The 20,837-nt window shown below is 33.0% G+C and overlaps 1 protein-coding gene across 1 annotated transcript in view; it reads left to right on the plus strand.

The window, feature by feature from the left end:
* The window catches only part of LOC115878459 (inverted formin-2), a 153,970-nt gene that overhangs the window by 116,906 nt on the left and 16,227 nt on the right, over window positions 1-20,837 (plus strand). Inside the window, exons 20-21 of the mRNA XM_030894976.1 lie at window positions 16,167-16,319; window positions 18,334-18,612. Coding sequence (XP_030750836.1) covers window positions 16,167-16,319; window positions 18,334-18,612 — 432 coding nt within the window. The remainder of the gene's footprint in view (window positions 1-16,166; window positions 16,320-18,333; window positions 18,613-20,837) is intronic.

The following is a 20,837-nucleotide window of genomic DNA, read 5'->3' on the forward strand; positions in this document are numbered from 1 at the left end:
TAGAGAGTCATTCCAACGGGACAGTGGAGGACAAGTCTTTAATGCTAAAAATATGATGCAAGGGCTGCTAAGCGGTGAAACATCATGGAAAATGACATATAGATGCATTCGAGAAATAATAGAAACCAAAGGAAATAGAATGCGGGGCCTAACCGCATAGACAGCTGATGGACGCGAGGAGGGTTTTTTTAGTCGGTAGGAATCCGACACTACCCAATGGTGTCTTATGCAAGATTTTTCCCCTTCTCATCAAAAAAAAAAGTTCAATACTTTTTATTGTACGATTTATATCATTACGAAAGTTTTAGTTTAAAAATTTGTATCTTTTGAAAAAGGTAATAGATTTAATTAAGAGGTGTGAAAGAATAAATAAATATCAGCAAAATTTTAACAGAGCTGTTGCAAATGTAAGAACGTAACAACGCTGTTTGTGATACGCTTGTCCGTCCGTCAAAAAAGTGTATGGAAGGAAGGTAAACGGAACGGATAGTGTACATTGTCCTATTCATTTATATGATATAATATTTTATATAAACGGAAGGGAAACGGAAGGGAGTTGATATGGAAGCTATAGTCAGAATCAACCTTAATTCTGTCAGTTTAGTCAGTTTTTACCTCAAATCAGCATCTGTTTAAAAAGTTCTATCTATAGACCAAATGCTGCACCTCTAAAATCCATTTGTAGCATTTGCTATACTTATAGCTCTGCCCAGGTTCCTCTGTAAAACCAGTTATTTTTCTTAATCGTACTGGTACAAATTGAGCAACAATACAGAACTACTGTTTAGGCAACATCATTAAAAATAACTAAATAAGTTATTTAGAGGTCTATTAAGATGATGTTCAACTATGGGGAATGTAAGAAAATATTCTCTTGTTCGATAAAAATGCACTTCTTGAATTACATTCCCTCAAGCCATACAAAATCACTTACCATAAGCCATCGAAATATTATAGCACGGGAAGAAGGAATGAATCTTTGATATGTATTATTTCTTTAAGAACTCGAGCTACCTCAAAAAGATCTTAGGCACTACTGGACGTCTTCTTGGGCTTACTAAATGTACTTCAAGGTGTCTCTCCAAAGCAATTTTAACCAGATATACAAAAGGAACCATTTAGGAACCAGTACGGTGTAGACGGATCGCTCCTATATAGACATCAACAAATTAATCTTAAAAAAATCTCCTTAAACACCACCTTCTAAGAAAGAGTCTTAGTCTTCAAAGTCTTTGAACTGTTGCAGTTAACCAATGAAAGTTGAAAACGTTAATTATTGTGATGAGGTGAAGTAAATACTAAAATAACTTCATCATAATTTAATCAAATTCAGGTATAAAACAGAATTCAGGTATAATATAGAAGTTAACTTAACTTATTTATTAGTTTATATATTACATCAGAATTAAATACTTTTTAATTAAATATTAATATTGAGAAGCACTCAATAAAATCATAAATGAAACGCGATGCGATATTAGATGATATAAAATTTGAACTATGTAGTAAATGTATTTAAAGTTGGTTTTACTCAAACATAATATTTACGCAAGATTGCAACATTTAATAGCAAAAAATAGACACCGATATTAATTATTAATCATAAAATGTAGGATCTTAATTTCTATATAATCCATCCATTTTAATTAAATCAGAGATGTTTTATCATTTTGCAATATTATAGCCCTCAATATTAATTTGAGATTTTTCATTGTTTTACGTTTAATTAAAATATTTAAATCCAATATGAATTTTTGTTTACTTAATGGAATGGTTTATCCTCCATAAAAGAATTTTGCTTCAAAATTTATTAACAGGATTTTTATGATACTGTTTGTTTTCTAATGAATATATAATGAAATTTTACTTGGAAAGAAAGTTTTTATACACTAAATGTAATTTAAAGGCAGCTCTTTTTGCAATTTTGTTAAAAAAATGAAGTAAAAAACTAAAAATGGTTAATTTTAAATTCCCAGTTGCGATCTATTTTTTAAATTATTTTTTTTTTTCAGTTGACATAATCATAAATCCTAAATAAATGTTTGTTATCTGAAGATTACAAAAGATAAAATTTGTTAATATTTTGAGTCCATTAATATTATACTTGTATAGTATATCACAGTGTTGTATACTGTATATCAGGACAATGAGAGGTATCATTGTAATTATCCTTTTGCTTTATGAAATAAAAACTAAAAATTGATTAAGGCGTAAGAGGAGTTTTCTTGGAGGATCTTAACCCATAAGAAGTACTAACATATCGAAATAGTCGCGCCTATACTAACAAAAAGACGTACATATTTTGTTTGTGTTTAACCAGATTTTTGTAAGTTGAATGAATCATTAGTATTAAAACTACAGGAAAAAAATATCTAATGCTTATATTATGAACATGTTTTATATATTTGAAATAAATGTACTAGTTTTGGATTTTTGACATATCTTTTTTCTCATGGAGATAGAAAAAAAAAACGAAAGGAAAATGAAAAAAATATATTTATTATTATATCTAGCACATAAAAATAACCTATCTATTAAGCACAAAAGCAAAAAGAAAAATAAAGAATAAAAAAATGACAATGCCTAAAGATGGGCTTGTTCCCTACACACTTTTTTGCGCATTCCAAACAAATTGTTCTCCTCACTTCCTTCGATATTAGTCTACTGATCATTCACATCCATAGTTTTATCATCTATCACAAAACGTACACAGCTACATACCATTAGATATTAGTTAAAAACCTAGACCCGGGCGGACGCCCCAAAAAGACCCGGGCGGACGCCCGGGGCGCCTGAAACTAGGAGCGCCACGACAGCAACTAAAATATTTAAAAACAGTAATCTAAACAAATAGTAACGAATATCCAGTTCAATAATTAATCGGTACTGTCAATTTCCACATTAACACATTAGCTATTACCACACCACATAGGGAAGAATATCTGACTAAACATTATAAACACTATACTATATCCTATATCCACTATATATTATGCTCAAAAAAATCCTTAGCACGTAAGCTTTGGGATAGTTTTGATTTCTTCTATTCTATATGTTTTTTGAGTGCTCTATCCGAAACTGGGATTTGGGAATTCATTTTCGTGGAGGAATATTAAACAAAATTAAATAAAAAATATAACTCAGCGGATTTGTTCATTGGCATTTTATAACTCAAAGCTAAGAAACTTTTTGTAAATGATCCTTCTTTCTATAATCCTCGTTTTTATAAATTTCTAAATAAACTGTTTTGGGTCAAGAGCCAGCAAAATTAACAGTTTTAGACAGACCACTCAAAATTGCACTTTTCCACACCCTTTATTTGTTATTAATGTATTGCTAGTATGCCCTAGGTTATATGCAGTAAATATTCATTCATAAAGAAGTTGAAGAGGATCCTCGATATCCTTACTATCAAAAATAACTTATAAGTTTGCCTCATTAATTAAATTTATTAATAGTAGTGGGAAAGATATCAATCTTTTGGTGGTTTTTGATTGTTCCGGATTGAATATGTAGTAATACACTGAAAAATGGTGCAGCAAAAATCGTAGAATTTTCTCTGTTAGAGGAATCACAATAAAGAAAAATTTCTGCACAAAGAAATGCATCTCAAACATTGACAATCACTCATTTTGAAGCCGACAAACTCGTCTGATCATAATACTGATTCCTGCACTAAATATGTTGTTTGTGAAATAGAAAGAAACATTTTCTTAAATTCTTAATAATAAAATATAATAAAAATAATGCAACTGCTTGCAATTAAATACTGTTTTATCAAGATCACTTATGCCAGAACGAGACTGCCGAAGTTGGAATTCTATTTCTTATGCTCTCTATATGCCGAGTGCGTCTCTGTAGTTTCTCCCCTATAATTTCATGGTTTTAACACATATTAAAATACGATTATTAAGGACACTGTCAATGGTAGCAAAATCAGTATGAATTTTTCTCATATAAGAGGAATCACACAAAGAAAAATTTCGCACAAAGAAATGCATCCTCAAACATTTTGGCTGATCCTCATTTGGAAGCCGACAAAGAGCTGTCTGATCATAATACTGATTCTGCACTAAATATGTAATTGTTTGTGAAATGAAAGAAACATTTTCTTAAATTCTTAATAATAAAATATAATAAAAGTAATGCAACTGCTTGCAATTAAATGCTGTTTTTGTTTCAAAGATCACTTATACCAGAACGAGACTGCCGAAGTTGGAATTCTATTTATGCTCTATATGCCGAGTGCGTCTCAGAAGTTTCTCCCCTATAATTTGTTTATTTTAACACAGATTAAAATACGATTTTTTAAGCGAAAATGTCAAAATTTGACATATGATATGCCATTCTACTCAGAATGTCATTTTCTTTGGAATAAAGTAGAAATATACCGAGGGTGCATTTAAAATCAAAAGTTTCAGTCATTTCCGTCAACCAGAGTGACTAAAAACCATTGAATACGTCAATCAAACCTAATATATGTCATATAATAACATACCAAAACTCGTTTTTTTAACTAAAAAAATAAAATATTTATAGGAGTGAGTCACTTTCGAGACCGATGTAGAAAAAACAAGAATCGCAGACTAAGATTGAATGAAGAGAAGAATTTTGAAGTATATTTAAGTGAAAATGTATTGTTAAAGTAGCATAAATATGCTTAGTTTGTAGTTAAACTATAAGACTGAAGGAAAAAGAGAGTTATATTAACTGTTAAGGGGGGTTTGGGGGGGTGGCGCCAGATAGGGTACTCGCCCGGTCTCAATATTTTTCTTCCGCCGGCCCTGAATATACATACAACTGGACGCCGTTTTTTAATCATACGGTACTATGTACATCATGTTATTGTGATGAATATTACATTTTGTGTATTTTAATGTTATAAGTGTACATTACCTTATTTATATCATCATTTAATACAGTGGGCTCTATTTTAAACAATCTTCCTTCTTTGTTACAGAGAAGAAGTTTCAAGTCTCCTCGAAAAATGGATCGATTGCGGCGATCTTTCAGAGATTCGTTTCGGAGGAGAAAGGATCGGGTTCCGGAAAGTTCGAAGCCCCACCAGTGGCAAGCGGATGAATCAGCCGTCAGGTGAGTGATTAATGGTAATATCTCAGTGATTAGGTTAAGACATGTGATAAATTATGAAATCGGTAATCAGAGTCTACGTTTACCAATTTAATGATAATATGTAATATGATGAGAAAAACTGTCATATCGATAGTGATAAAGAAGATATTAATAACAACATAAAAATGTGAGATTTTTCACATTTTTATAAACAAGGTCAATAAGTTATTTACTCAACGTTTCCGGAAACTACTGATTATCGAATTTATCGACTTGTTGAAATAAGATTTTTTAGATCGTTCTGAAGGATGCTAGATATTCTTACTGGAGATAATAATAAAATATAGATTGGGACAAAATTTGGTGGTCATATGTGTGTCATCATCCATATTATCAGCTTTCCTATTAGTGTTTTAATTGGATAACTAATAATTACTATGTTTACTTTAATGTGTTTTGAATGCGTGATGTTCGTACTGAAACCTCCATGAAAACAAGCGTTCAAAACGTTTTGAGTATCAAGATCGATTCACCTTTTTCTGGATGGATTCTAAATATCTAAAATTGCATAACAATGTGGGTGAACGATCTAGGAAGCTAGAAAGGAGCGAACACTCTACTAACTGGACCAGAACCGTTCTGAGGTGTTCTTCACCTGTTCTATTTTGTCATATTTTGTAACAGTTCGTATGTGTCTATAGTGCATATACTGAAATCTGATCTTCCAATATGTTTAAAAAGAAAGGTCCTTAACCAGTGTGTCTTGCCTGAGTAGAGGGAGATGGCCGATTCTGCATCAAGAGGAGGAGCAGGAGGAGGAGGAGGGGCACTGCGCATGCGCGAGGAGTAGGGGCTGTCAAATGTCAAACGTCAAACCTGTCACCTGTCACCTATCAAATGTCAAACGTCAAACCTGTCCAATGTCAAACGTCAAACCTGTCCAATGTCAAACGTCAAACCTGTCATCTGTCAAATCTATCTTACGTCATTCGTACAATGTATGGAGCTGAAACACTTACTTTGACCAAAAAGAACATTTATACACTCAGATGCAAAAAAAACGCAACGGAGAAAATTTTGGCCAAGTTTAAACTGTCATATTTTTGTTATTTTTAGTCTTAATTTAAGTTTTAGTATTTGGTATATTATACAGGGTTAATCGAGGGGTTGTTTTTTACCCTAATTTTGACACGCCCTGTGCAATAATTTCGTGTATAAATTTTCCTGAAATATAATTTTAGGGTTAGAACCATGTCTCCTGAGCATTTTGTTTTTTGGTTTATGTCAATACATGTCTTGGTTAATTTTTAAGAGCGAAATGGACTTGTCAACAACAATTTGCAATTTTTTCAATTATCATTTATTTTTGAAGTTTTTTTTTCAATATGACAAGGTAGCTTTAGTGATTATTATAAACTATATACTACTATCAACTGCCCATCATGTTCGACGCTTGGGAAATGCTTGGTTGGAGGGTTAGAGGTCGCGAAGCGTTATCAGCTTCATTAAATGAACTTCGCTTGGTCCTTAAAGAAGAATGGGAAAACATAACGCAATATGATATATGCAGCCTCAATGACAGTATGAACAAACGTATACAGGCAGTTATAGCAGCAAGCGGAAGCAATACGAAGTATTAGGGTATTTTTTACAATTTTTTCTTCTGTTTGTATACTTCAGTATTACATATTTTTTTTAATATCGTTAGTTTTGTTATCGTTATTAATGATTATTAAAACCATGACTGTATCGTTAGTCTTTAACGTTTTTTTTTTAATTTAGTATAGAATATCCGATGCAGCGTAATATGACGTTACGACAATGACCACCAAAATCATCTCGTCATATTAAAATTACATCAAAGTAATGATAACTGAAAAATTGGTGCAAATTGATCGTGATCAGTTCATTTCGCTCTTAAAAATTAACCAAAGCATGGATTGACGTGATCGAAAAAACAAAATGCTCACGAGACATGGTTCTTACCGTAAAATTTTATTTTAGGAAAATTTACACACGAAATTATTGCACAGAGTGTTTTAAAGTTAGGATAAAAAACAACCCCTCGATTAACCCTGTATAATATGGCAATTACTAAAGTTTACAAAAAACTGAGTTTGCGAATTAAAGTTGATATAATTATGTACAGTTTGCTAAAAAAATTATGCAAATAGGGCTAAAAATAACAAAAATATAACACTTTATTTGACCAAAAATTTCTCTGTTGCGTTTTTTTTGCATCTGAGTGTAGAATAAACATATATAGAATACACCAATGGAAATGGAAGTTACACTTGTTGGGAGTTACACTTAGAGATAAAATACCCAATTATACCATACGAAATCGAACATCTAGTAAGAGATGCGGTGATATCTGCCGTACATTTTAAATGAGACTGGGCAGGACATGTGGCTAGGATTACAGATGGACGGTGGACAAAGGCTTGTGGAATTGAGACCAAGACACGAGGCCTATAGAAGCAGAGGACGACCTCCTAGTCGATGGACAGATGATATTAAGAGATTGGCTGGAAACTGGATTCAAGTGGAACAAAACAGAATGAAATGTCTAGAGTTAAGGAAGGTTTTTGTTCAGCAGTGGACGGAATAAGCTAAATGCTGATGATGATGATATTATGTGCCTCAGCGGATGTGTGGAATTGTGACGAAAGTAGTTAAAATAGGGGTATAGCTGAATAACTGTTACAAAACTTTACATGTACATAAATCAATCTGTAGATTTAAATAACTGTTTCAAAGCTGTAAGAAATTACTCATTATATATATCATTATATATATCATTATATTACTCATTATATATATCTGGTGTTTATCAACGACATTGCAAATCTAGATTATTATTTATTTTTGTTCTAGATAATTAGCGGTAAAATCTCCCTCTTTGCGGACGATACTAGTTTCACTTGGACCGGCCCAGATGTTACGGCACTATATAATACTATATCCAGTGACTTACGCACCATTAAATCTTGGTGCGATTCTAATCTCCTATGCCTCAACCTTTCAAAAACTAAAGTTTGGTCATACAAAAGTACTATACAACCTTTTGTACTTAATAACACCACTATTGACGTAGTGGACTCTGTGAGATTCTTAGGACTTGTTGTAGACAACTCGTTAAAATGGGACTTGCACATCGAAGCTTTATCAAAGAAACTAAGCGCTGCCTGTTTTGCGCTAAGATCAGTTTCTAAGGAACTTAACTCATCAACCTCTAGAATGGTCTATTATGCCCTTTTTGAGTCGCATCTTCGTTATGCCCTTCCATTCTGGGGTACTTGATGCGCGACAAAATTTGATCGTATTTTCAAACTTCAAAAGAGAGCAGTTCGATACTTATTGGGACTAAAACCAACTAAACAGTAGAACTCAGTGCCAGAATTTCTTTAAAAATTTCAAAATACTGACTCTTCCTTCCTTATTCATTTTTGAATCCGTTTGCTTAATCCGCAAGCACATATTCTCTATTCCGGAAAGGCCTTCTCACAACTATCCACTTAGGAATGCGGAGCACGATATTTATCTACCAACCCCGAGCTCAGAACTAGTTAAGGGCTCAATACTGTACAATGCCAAGAAAATGTACAATGATTTGCCTTCGAATATCAAGTCACTTTCATTCTTTCCCGCATTTCTCAAAGCTCTGAAATCATACTTACTGGAGTATATGGATATGCGGTATATGGACTATATGCGGTAAACGACTTTTTTGTTGATGTTTAATTATGAACAATTTTGAATTTTAAAATTTTGATCATCTCACACACTGGTTAAAGGTCTAGTATTTAATATATTATAACTCTTGATTTTATGATTTATAACATGATTTTATTCATTTACAGTTTTCCTTTTGTAAAATTTTCTAGATACGCCTGTGTTCTGCAATGTCCATATACATATGTTTTATTTGTAATTTTATGACGTAAATTTTTTTTGAATTTATTTGTGTTGTATGATATTTTTTTATTATTTGTATATTTGTTTTTGTGCTTTTTTGTTTTGTGAATGCTTTGTCGATGAAGCTGTTTTGGCTTTTTGTACAATAAAGCGTTTTTTTTATATTTGGAGCGAGGAACAAGGTGTCATTGCTATAGATGCAAACATATATCGTCCTAGAGAGAAGAGCGAATGCCTTTTACTTCTCTAAAGTATGTGTACGTAATATATAGAATGTAAGTATGTTATTCAGAACATTTTGTGGCTCTTTGACACGCCAAAAGGCAAAAATAGAGGGAATTTGTGTTGCAATTGAACACTTCAAGTACATCCTAGCAGGAACATCCGAACTTATAATCCGAGTTATAATCATTGAAATAACGTATACGTTAGAAGGAATAAGGTATGTGTCCCGACTCTCGACTGCAGTATAGTAACGGATCACTATAAGCTAAGACTACACATGTAGAGACACATTGTATGTGCTTATATCTGTGTAAGCACATGAATAATTTCCTGTGAATCACGTTGCTAGTTAACAAGAACATGCTCAAGGAAGTTCTTATAATAGTTATGATAATACATATGCATATGCATTAGTACGAATATTTATCAATCTTTGCGGGATATTCGCAATATTTCTTGTTCAACGAAAATTGCCCAACTGTACTTACGGTTCATAGGGTTTTCACGGCGCATTTCCTCAAACGTTGTTGGTAATAATAGATTCGTTAGTCTAATTATTAAATTGGAATATCTTTAAAAACGGAAAAAAAAATTATCTAAATATACAAGGTACCTCAGTTTTCCGTAAAAAATCCATATCAGCCTCTATTGTCCTACGTACAACAAGAAACTACCCCTAAAATCCTTAAAACAGCAGACCTGTTTATTTTTTGTGTAAACCGGTTTATTTCTGTTTTAAAGCGGTTATTTCTTGATTAAACATGTTTATGAGCTCATTTTACAAGTTCTTAGCTGATTTACGTCATCCGCCTCCACTTCCGGTACATTGTTCGCCCTTTCAGCCTACCAAACTATCGAAAAGCCGTAAAAATAGATAGAGGGTCTCCTCCAGAAACGAGGGGCGATGAATGAAAACAGAGGTAATGTTTGGATTCAGGAGGTTATTTTTTATTTTACATGGGCAAGAATGGTCAGGGCTGAGTTTTATACAGACCAGTGCTATTAATCCCCTTGAAAATCATAATTTAATCGCATTTTTTCTTAATAATTTTTTTAAGCTAATACTTATAATCGAATCATTATTATCAATATTGCACCTTTTTAAATATCTCTATATAAACCTAATATATGATTTTTATTCTTGCAGGTCGGGTACATGCACCTTTGCCGTCAAATATTTAGGTTGTGTCGAAGTGTTCGATTCCAGGGGAATGCAAGTGTGCGAAGAGGCATTGAAAGTGCTGAGGGTAGGTAGTGTAAGTAATCAGTTTTTCACTTTTTAAACTAACATGCACGCACCGTAGTTTTTGATTATTAATCTAAAATTTTAATCTTAAATAATTTACTTATTGCTTTAGTTAATTTTTTTTCATTTTCAAACACGAGGGTTGTCTTTTATATTTTGCATAGCAGGCGCCTGTTAACATATATCAAATGTCAAAATTAACTGTCGTCTTTAGTTAAATTAACGTCAAAGTTTTTAGACTGTATCCAAACTGAATTTTTGAAGTTGACGAGTCAGTCGAAAAATGGAATTACGCTGAGAAAATTTTCGCGCAACAATTTATTACAGTTTTCGAAGACAGTCAGACTTGTCTCAACAAGAATACCATGCCGTGTTGGTTTCTGTTTTCGACAGTGAAGCCCCACATCAGTCGAGAATTTCTTGTTGCTATGGATAATTTAAACGTGGACGGATTAATCTTCGAGACAGTATAAGAACAGGTTCAGCAATAACGGCAGTCACCCAAATCCAAGAAGATTGACATGTTACATATCGTGAAATTGAAGACCTCAATTAAAAAAAAAAATACATGAAGAATTATCGATAAAAAATTAGTTTTTTATCGTCATCTGCTGACGGAAAAACAGAAAACAAATAAATTCAATTGGTGTCATAAAAGTCTAAACCGGTTTAACGCAGGAAACTAAAAAAAATTATACAGTATTGTTAGTGGTGATGAATCGTGGATTTACTCTTATTAACCCGAAAATAAACTTCAATCGGCTGTATGGGTGTTTCGAGATGAACCAAAACCGGCGAAAGTTATCAGTTCTCAAAGTCCAAGTATCCAAAAAGATGGTGGCGAATTGTTACTGCTGATACATATCTATTTGTTTGTCGGAAGTAATTGCTGAGTGTCGAATATCCAACCTTCAGCGAGGAATGATCCAATGTAGATAATGCAAGTTCTCACACAGCCCAAAAAACAATTGTGTTTTAAATCAAGAAAACATCAAATTTTTGACCATGCAGTCCCAACCGACGACTTTTGTACTTTTACATTAAGAATGAATTGCGTGGTCAAAGGTTACCCCAGAATATGTAGTCAGCGCCTTCAAAAACGCAATTTTAAAGGTACCAATAAGCAAGTGGATTAACTGCTTTCAGAAAGTTATCTAATGTTTTTTTTTCTACCTTTATATGCTAAAAAGAAAAGACAACACTCGTACTCTTAGTAGATTGGTAGCTAAAAATACTGTAATTCCTTATTATAAGTATTTTCCACTTTGTGACATGTTATGAAAAATAATTTATAATTAACTTGAGACCATGAAATATAAAAAATGTTGCAGTTCCGCATTGATTTTTCTGTTGTATTTCTGGTTTATCTACTTATTATGTATCTAGTATATTATTCTCTAATTATTGTTATTTATAGCTAATTAAAATTATCGACTCTGTGAATCTATTAATGCGTTTGGTTATAATTACAGGTTGACATTTTTCACGTAATTTATTTATTAATATTCAATCACGGGTATATTGCAGCAACATATGCTTTAGTATACACATGAATGAATGATTTTATTCGAATAAAACCATTCGATAGTTGAAATCATTCATTCCGTAACCATTCGATAGTTTAATTCATTCGATAGTTCCCATCGCTACTGGATACCCATTGTATACTATCTAATTGTATGTCCATCTTCCTTTTATTCCTCTCGCCCAAAACTAAAGCCAAATTGTCTTTATGGGAGATCCCCGGTGCGAGCTAATTCTTTCTTAAGCCGGTTTAACATCATGTGTTCTAAAAATTTACCTTCGACATCCAGTAAGCAGATCGGTCTGTATGACGATGGATCTACTATCGTTTTTTCATTTTTTCTTAATAGAACTAGCTTAGCACGCTTCCATTCTTTCGGGAATTCCTTGTTTGTAGCAAAATAAAACACTAAATCACCACAATACACCAAAACACTTTTATTTTTACACTGGACGCGCGTTTCGCTAACCATGTTAGCATCATCAGCAGATGATTATAAACTGAAGGATCTACGAATCAGGAGCTCTATGAATCAGTTTATAATCATCTGCTGATGATGCTAACATGGTTAGCGAAACGCGCGTTCAGTGTAAAAGTAAAAGTGTTGTGATGTATTGTGGTGATTTAGTGTTTTATTTTGCTGTGTAACACCAAAGGTTCCAACCCTCAACTGTAATCCTTGTTTGATGTTAAATAATATTAGGCGGCTAAAAAAAATTGTTTGATTTTAACTTCTTTTATTATTTCTGTTGGAATATTTCCTGGCCGGGAGCTTTCTTATATTTCATCTTGTTGGCAGCCATTTGAAGTTCTTCTAGAGTACAAGGTCAAAGATATCGTCATTATATTATTATCGACATTAAAGTGTACTGGTTCGTGATTTGGAAATAGATAACTAACTATATAGTTTTTACTACATTTATTGGTAGATTTGGTCTAGGGGTATACCACTTTTAATAGCTATTTTATAACTATCTCCGAATATATCCTGATCTGCTCTATCGCAGATTTCTTTCCTTTTTTTCTGAATTTTTATCTCATTTCTCAGTCTTTTCTTGCCGGTATATCTTCTCTTATTTGCTGCAGTATTTCATTGTGCCATATATTTGTAGTATGGCACTTGACTTTTCTTATCAGTAATCTTCTTTTATGTATACAATCCTGTCGTCAAAAATGTTTCAAAATGTTTTATAGAAATACAAGCAATCTAAATATAACAATTTCAATTTCTATATAAATTGATATAAAAATACAATTTAGTTTATAAAGTACAACAAAATTTATGTTTATAGTAATATTAATAAAATCCACAAAACTACGAAAAAGGATGTATGCTACAACTGGCAATAAAACATCATCATTCGAATTTCCAATTTATTTTCACTGGTTCTCAGGAGCTCTATGAATTATTAAATATTTTGCTATAAGAATAACCTTATTTAATAAACATTTCATCCTTATTCTCATAAATGCCATTTTATCATGAAAATAGAACATAATATAAATGGAATACACAATTTAATAATTACATTATTTTCATGTAATAAGGGACGAAAATTCTTCAATTCGCTTGGTACTTCAGAGGATGAAATGTCCGTCACCGGTTCACCATCGATGTCCAGAAAAAGACTTGATTCGTTCAACGGTGGTAACAGCGAAAGCAAAGATGATAGATCACCAGGTAATAATAATAAATGTTAATATATAATATTAATAGACAATAATTTTTTTTTTAATATGGACGATTGGTTTGGATGATGAATGCCGATGTAAGAAGTTCTATTGACTAGAATTTTGGTTCAGTTAAAATATCACTTCTTCTCACAGTGCCATACTCTATACAGAGCGTAGGCTACCTCTCGCGTATACTTGTGATGTGTGTTATCAGTGTTTCACAAGTACACGGGGCCCACAATTTATCGCCGAATCCGAACGGCACTATTTGAGAAGCTGTACAAGGCAAATATACTCAAGGTGGTTTGCTATTGCCTTCCTTGAGGTGGCGGCTCGCTGGTCGCTCTACTTTGATAAATGAATATTTTTATTTAAATAGATAAAGCGACCGTACTGGCTGAGGATCGAACCCAGCACAATCTAATCTCTCGCACCGCAGATCGACACACTACTGCTTGCGCTACTGCCGGCCAAAATATCACTAGCAGATATTAAATAAAAACAAAATGATATGCTCTAAATTCCCTTATACTGTATGTATACTGCAAAATATGTATACTTCTGTTTTTTTTTCCTTGAAAATTTCACACCTCTACTTTTCAACCAATAACATGCTTTAATGTTGACTAGTTACCATGGCAACTGAAAAAATTTCCGGAAATTTTTTCGAGGCGCCACGAAACTTTAGTGGAAATTTTTTGACAGTTGAAAAGGTAAACATAAGATCTACAATCATAATGTGAATGAACTACAATGTCTATATATTGAAATATTACCCATTTGAGTTTTAGCAGTACATGTATATTATTTCGTATATTTTTCATTTTATTCATTTTATTGAAAGCACTGTTCATTAAAATGTTGTATCCTATGTTATAGGGCTTGTTTCTCTCTACAATTTCCTGTCTCACAATATACTATTTGTGTCCGGGAAGGGTTCATTATTTCATAGTTGTCGATTTCCGAAAGAAATCAGTACATGTATATTATTTCGTATATTTTTCATTTTATTGATTTTATGGAAAGCACTGTTCATTAAAATGTTGTATCCTATATTATAGGGCTTGTTTCTCCCTGTATGTTTTATAAATAAACGCATTTTTAATTATATACATTTTATTTACGATACATTTTTCTTGTTTCAGAACGGCCAACGACAGTCTTCTAACGAACCCACCCAAAGCACAGACCTACACAGACCGAATTCCATTAGTTTGCACCCGTGTATTCGTCCGGAACACAATTTGACAGCGCTGTCATGTCACCGCGGCACTCAAATGAGGAACTATGCAACCATGAACACGCAACAACCGGGACCAATGCCAGAGTACCAAGTCGATCCGTACCGATTGCTGGAGGATGATCTTAAAGATGTTTATACGTATGTTCGAAATGTAAGTAAACCTACTACCTACTTAATAGCTGTAAAAAACTCATCGCAACTTTATTAGAATATTTTGAACGGGAAAACGGTAGTAATGGCCCTTTATGTCCCTTAAGTGCTATTAAGAAGGTGAGTTTTGTTGATGTATGTATTAACTGTTTATATATTTATAATTAACTAGCGTGTACCCGCGACTTCGTGCTCGTCGAATTAATCATTTGTAATGTTGATGATAAAGCAAAGCAAGAATTTCATACATTAATATACAAACGGATGGATAACATTTTCTCACATTTATGTCAGCATGAGAAAAAACAATATGGCGATATTGTTATATAACTTGGTAATATTTGAGGGGTAGTTTCATTCAAATTCAAATTCGTTGGAATTTGACTTTCGAAAAATTCGTTTGTCAAAAATCAGCTTTAAAACAGTCAAGCAGTTTAAGCAGAATCGCGATTAATCAATGGTCATATTTTATGAAACACCATGTATAATTTTTTAAAAAATCTTAAAATATGTAAAACAACAAAATAAAATATTCGTGTTTAAGAGTTTTTCCGAAAAAACTCACCGGTTTTTAAATAAAAAATATTCTAATATTTGAGGGGTGGTTTCACCCCCTTAGAATTTGAGTTTCGTAACATCCCTTCTTATCGAACCTCTACACCCTAAAGTCAATCCGTTTTCTAAAAATCAGCTTTTTACGTGAAGCGCTTCAAGCAGGATCGTGATTAAACAATGTCCAGATTTTTCTAAACACCCCGTATACCTTTTTAAAAAATCTTGAAATATGTAAAAAAACAAAATAAAATATATGTGTTTAAGCGTGTTTTCGGAAACTTGACCGTTTTTTAAATAAAAAATATTGTAATGTTTGAGGGGCGGTTTCACCCCCTTGGAACTGATATTTCGAAAAATCCCTTCTTATCGAAAATTGAGCTTCTTACGTTGAGTGGATTGAGTAGGATCGTGATTAATCAGTGAGTCACTTAAGGATTTTTTTATTATTTTAGTATAGATATGAAATCAAAACTATGGAAAAATAATTCGCTCAATTAAACTCTTCTTTCAGTAGGTATCGTTGGAGAGTTTTCTACCTCTATATATATCAGTTTTAGAGAGTGAAAGGAGTGGAGCTTTGGACACTTTACCTGAAGGAAGGCAAGTTTATAGTGGCAGTCAATCTAATTATAGGAAAACTAATCCATCCTGGAAGCCATCGTCAACGTTAGATAATATGGATATTGTAGGTGCCATAGAAACTGTAGAAGGTAAGAAATTATTTATAAGTGACAGATTAAACTGTTGTGACTGTTGTAAAGCTGGACAAAAATAAAATAAATAAGAAATATACTAAGCCTATACAACAAAAAAGCTAGAAACTAACTATTTAATAAAACTAAACTCATCGGCAAAAGTCTTGCACCCCCTTACTATTTTAATAAAAAATTACATTCCAAACTAATTTTTCGTGCAAATTAATAGATGCTAAAGTTATGTTAAAAAATAACACAAAAAAGGGAAAACTTTCACCAAGTTTAATAATATCTTTTGCCAAAATATAAAAAATGCAAATTTCATGAAAAAAATATTTGACAAAAAAGAGAAAATAAATAATAAATTCTGACAAAGTTAAGGTTACTAATATAAAGTATTGCCTCCTCGATTTGTTATGAGTGCATCAAGTCGTCGGGGCATCCCTACTATAAGGTTATTTATGGTTTCTTGAGGTAAGTTCTGCCATTCCTTTTGAGCGGCAATGATCAACTCCTGGCGATTTGTTGGTGGGTTATTTCTGCGAAATACAGCTCTGGCGATGTAGTCCCAGACATGTTCAATAGGATTCATGTCGGGGGAGAGTGGAGGCCAGTCCAGATGAGTTATTTCCCCTTCATTTAATGCTTCCTGGACTATCCTAGCTCTGTGAGGACGAGCGTTATCATCCATGAGAATAAAATTATTGCCGATTTCTTCTCGCAGTGGATAAATTATTGGTCTGATTACAGTTTCCACATACAAATGGGCGTTCATCACCTCAGGAATATGAATGAGCTCTGTTCGCTTATTGTACATGATGCCACCCCAGAACATCTCAGTTCCTCCTTGATAAGGAGCAACAGCAAGGGCTGTATTCAAGCGATGCTGCCTCCCTGCCTCCCTCCACACTCGCTGACGATAGTCATCACTGATCAAACCTATCCTGGTTTCGTCAGTGAAAATTACCTTTCTCCACTGAGGTAATAACCAGTTCTGGTGTTCTCTAGCCCACTGTAGCCTCCTTTGTCTATGATGTAAAGTTAATAGAGGGACTCGCATTGGACGTCTACGCCGCAATCTAGCATTAGAAAGTCGCCTGGAAATGGTTCGGCTTGATATCACTCGGTGGTAAGTTCGTTGAAACTGAGATCGTAGCTCTAGAATTGGAACTGACCGATTTCTTCTGGCAAATTGAGCCAAGTAGCGATTCTGTCGTTCAGTCGTTATCCTTGGACGGCCCAACCTAGGACGAGATCTTACATTTCCGGTGTCCATATACCGTTGTATAATTCGGCTGACAGTACTTCGCACTATATTTAAACTATCAGCAATTTGATGCCTGCTGAGACCTTCTTCATGCAAAGCGATAATTCGGGCCCTATCGAAGGCAGAAATTTCGTGCCCTGGCATTTTTGTCGCCTTTCACAACACTTACTACAAGATTGAACTCGAACTGAGAAAACCATGCACATTCCATCGATAAGGTTTTCTTTCATTGCTTTTATGACCTATTTTTTGTAGACACATATTAAGGTATTTGTACACACAGCCACAACAATATGCTATGCAAAGAAATAAATTTGTCTGGGGGGTGCAAGACTTTTGCCGATGAGTGTATTTGACTCATCCTGTATATCTATAAAAATAGTTTTGAAATGCGAACTACCATTAAACACATATTTTGTAAAAGGTTTGGAGTGAAAATCTCAAGTAGGAATCCTGATACAGAGCTTTTCCGGAATACGGAGCCATCTTGTATGTATGCATTTGTATATGTGTGTTTATTTAAATACTAAAGTGAAAGCAACGAACTTAAATGGGTAAACTTTGTAATATATCTTATAAACAATACAATGCAAAAAGTTTTATAAAAATTCGTTCAGAGTAAATGAATTCCGAAGTTTGGGATACAAACAATAAAGGTTTAAAGCACCAGACTAATACTAAATTGAAATAATTAGTGGTGATACACAACATATTCAAATAGCAATAACCTGAATTTTCATCATAAATATATCTTTTGTTTAGAAGCACAACCTCAAGTAAAAGACAAATCTGCTTGGCGCAAGTCAACTCTAAACGTAGCAAACAGTACCGAAGAAACTCAAGAGGAGAAAGTCAGGGGTCGGCACAGTTCGCCTAGAATAGACAAGAACTTGAATTTACAGTCCATCAAAGAAGACAATGATAGGAAGGGGTTGATAAATTCGTTAGCTGAACGGCCAGCAACGGATAAACTAACTTTGTACCTCATAAAGCCGGCTGAAGAAGTAGATAGTCCAGTTCAAGGAATGAAGTCTAACCTAGGTAAGTCAGTAATCTAATATTTTGGTATAAAAATTTATCAACTTGCAAAATCTAAATCATTGTATACTAAGATACAAAAAAAAACAGAAATTTTGTTGTCAAATTTAAAGTGTTATATTTTTTATATTTTTAGCTCTATTTTTATGAATTTTTTAGCATATTTTATAAAAATATATCAACTTTAATTCGTAAACTAGTTTTTTTATAAATTATAGTATTTGGCTTATTATACAGCATCAACCGAAGACTTGTTTTTTACATTAAATTTAAAACACCCTGTGCAATAATTTCAAATAAATCATTATTTTTCGATTAGAACCATGTCTCCAGAGCATTTTGTTTTTTGGCTCATGTAAACACATCCCTTGGTTAATTTTTAAGAACGAGACGAACTTTACCACAGAAATTTGGAATTTTTTCTATTGTTATTAATGTTTGCTATTATATGAGCCAAACAACAAAATGTTCAGGAGACCTGGTTCACACCGAAAAATAACGTTTTAGAAAAATTTGCTTACGAAATCATTGCACAGGATGTTTTAAAGTTAAGGTAAAAACAACGTTGTAGCAACCATGCCACTGCTTCAAAAATATAACTGGTTCTACTTTTCGCCACGTACTATTAACACGTTACTCGAATTTGGCAAAAATGAAGGGCGATTTGGACTTCAGTATACGTTTTGTATCACTGATTGTGGCTTTTCTAACTAGCACACCAAAGGTCTCTTTTTCCATTCTATAAAATGCTTGAAATCTTTCAAGATAAAGATTAAATTCCTTAAAAACACTAAATCTACTGTTCCTTTGTCTCTTTTTGCAAAAGCGGTGTATCCAATAGCAACGCTTTCCAAGCTTTTTAAGTCAATGCCACTGCAACATCACTTATACAGGGTGTTTCAAAACAAATGCGAAAAACTTCAGGAGGTGATTCCTTGTTCAAAATAAAGGGTAGTTTGCTTCATAAACGTTGGGTCAAAAGTCAACCATTAGGGAGATATTGCGGTACAAAGATGGCGGAAAAATAATGTTTTTCTTTTTTATCTTGAAAACGAAAAGAGATAGACTAATGAAATTTTATGGAAGCATTACTGTTATGAAAACACACTTTCTGGTAATTTTTTCACTTTTTTAAAATGAGTGGAAGGGGTTGAAATAAACTACCCCTATCATTCTTGTTAACGAAATTTAAAGAAAAATCTTATCAAACACATGCAAAAAATTAATTTGGATAGTTTAGTTTGTTTAGAAACTTTTTTATCTCTTGTATTTTTTGATAAAACTCTCACCGATTTGAAATTAAAAAATAAAATGTAAAGCATTACATGTCAGGACAAAAAACATTTTCTGATAAAGAATCTAGTGGGCTGCTGTAATTTTTTTAGGAAAATATCTAGTCGGCCGCTGTTACTTTTTAGGATGTTCCTAATATTATTTTATTTGACATTACTCTACTGCAATACGTTATTATCTATAGTAAACGCCACGAATGTTTGGGAGTGATTCATCGCTTGATGAAGTTAGAATCGACACGCGCGCTATCATTTTTACATTAAAAACGTAAATTTTTACCGACAGACGTAGGTTTTTAAAGGCCCGGTCTAATCATCTGTCTGCGCTCCTCCTACTTATTCTAAAATGTTAGCGTGATTGACAAAGACGATACTATATCGCGTTTCTTTGATTGATTCGTTTTTGTGCGTCAGTCCATTGGTGTGCTTGCAGTGCGACCAATGGGGCATTCCATTTTATATTTATAACCAAATATATGTTTTTGACAAGACTTTGACAGTTAAAACAACAAATTACAACAGATTATATATTGATTATTATATGACTTGAAACACCACGGCACTGGAATTAAGTTTTATGTGACTTTGAACAGATTAGTTCACATGGTAGCGACCGATGAATCACTCCCAAACATTCGTGGCGTTTACTATAGATGATTATTATTATCGTTATTATCACTAGATACTTAATCTAAAAATGTTTTTTGTCCTGACATGCTTTACATTTTATTTTTTAATTTCCAATCGGTGAGTTTTATCAAAAAAGCACAAGAGGTAAAAAAGTTTCTAAACAAACTAAACTATCCAAATTAAAGCATTTGCATGTGTTTGATAAGATTTTTCTTTAAATTTCGTTAACAAGTATGATAGGGGTAGTTTATTTCAAACCCTTCCACTCATTTTAAAAAGTAAAAAATTACCTGAAAGTGTGTTTCT

The sequence above is a fragment of the Sitophilus oryzae genome, unplaced genomic scaffold (genome assembly GCF_002938485.1).
Source record: "Sitophilus oryzae breed Bouriz unplaced genomic scaffold, Soryzae_2.0 scaffold_1512_pilon_pilon, whole genome shotgun sequence".
NCBI classification, from domain to species: Eukaryota; Metazoa; Arthropoda; class Insecta; order Coleoptera; family Curculionidae; genus Sitophilus; species Sitophilus oryzae.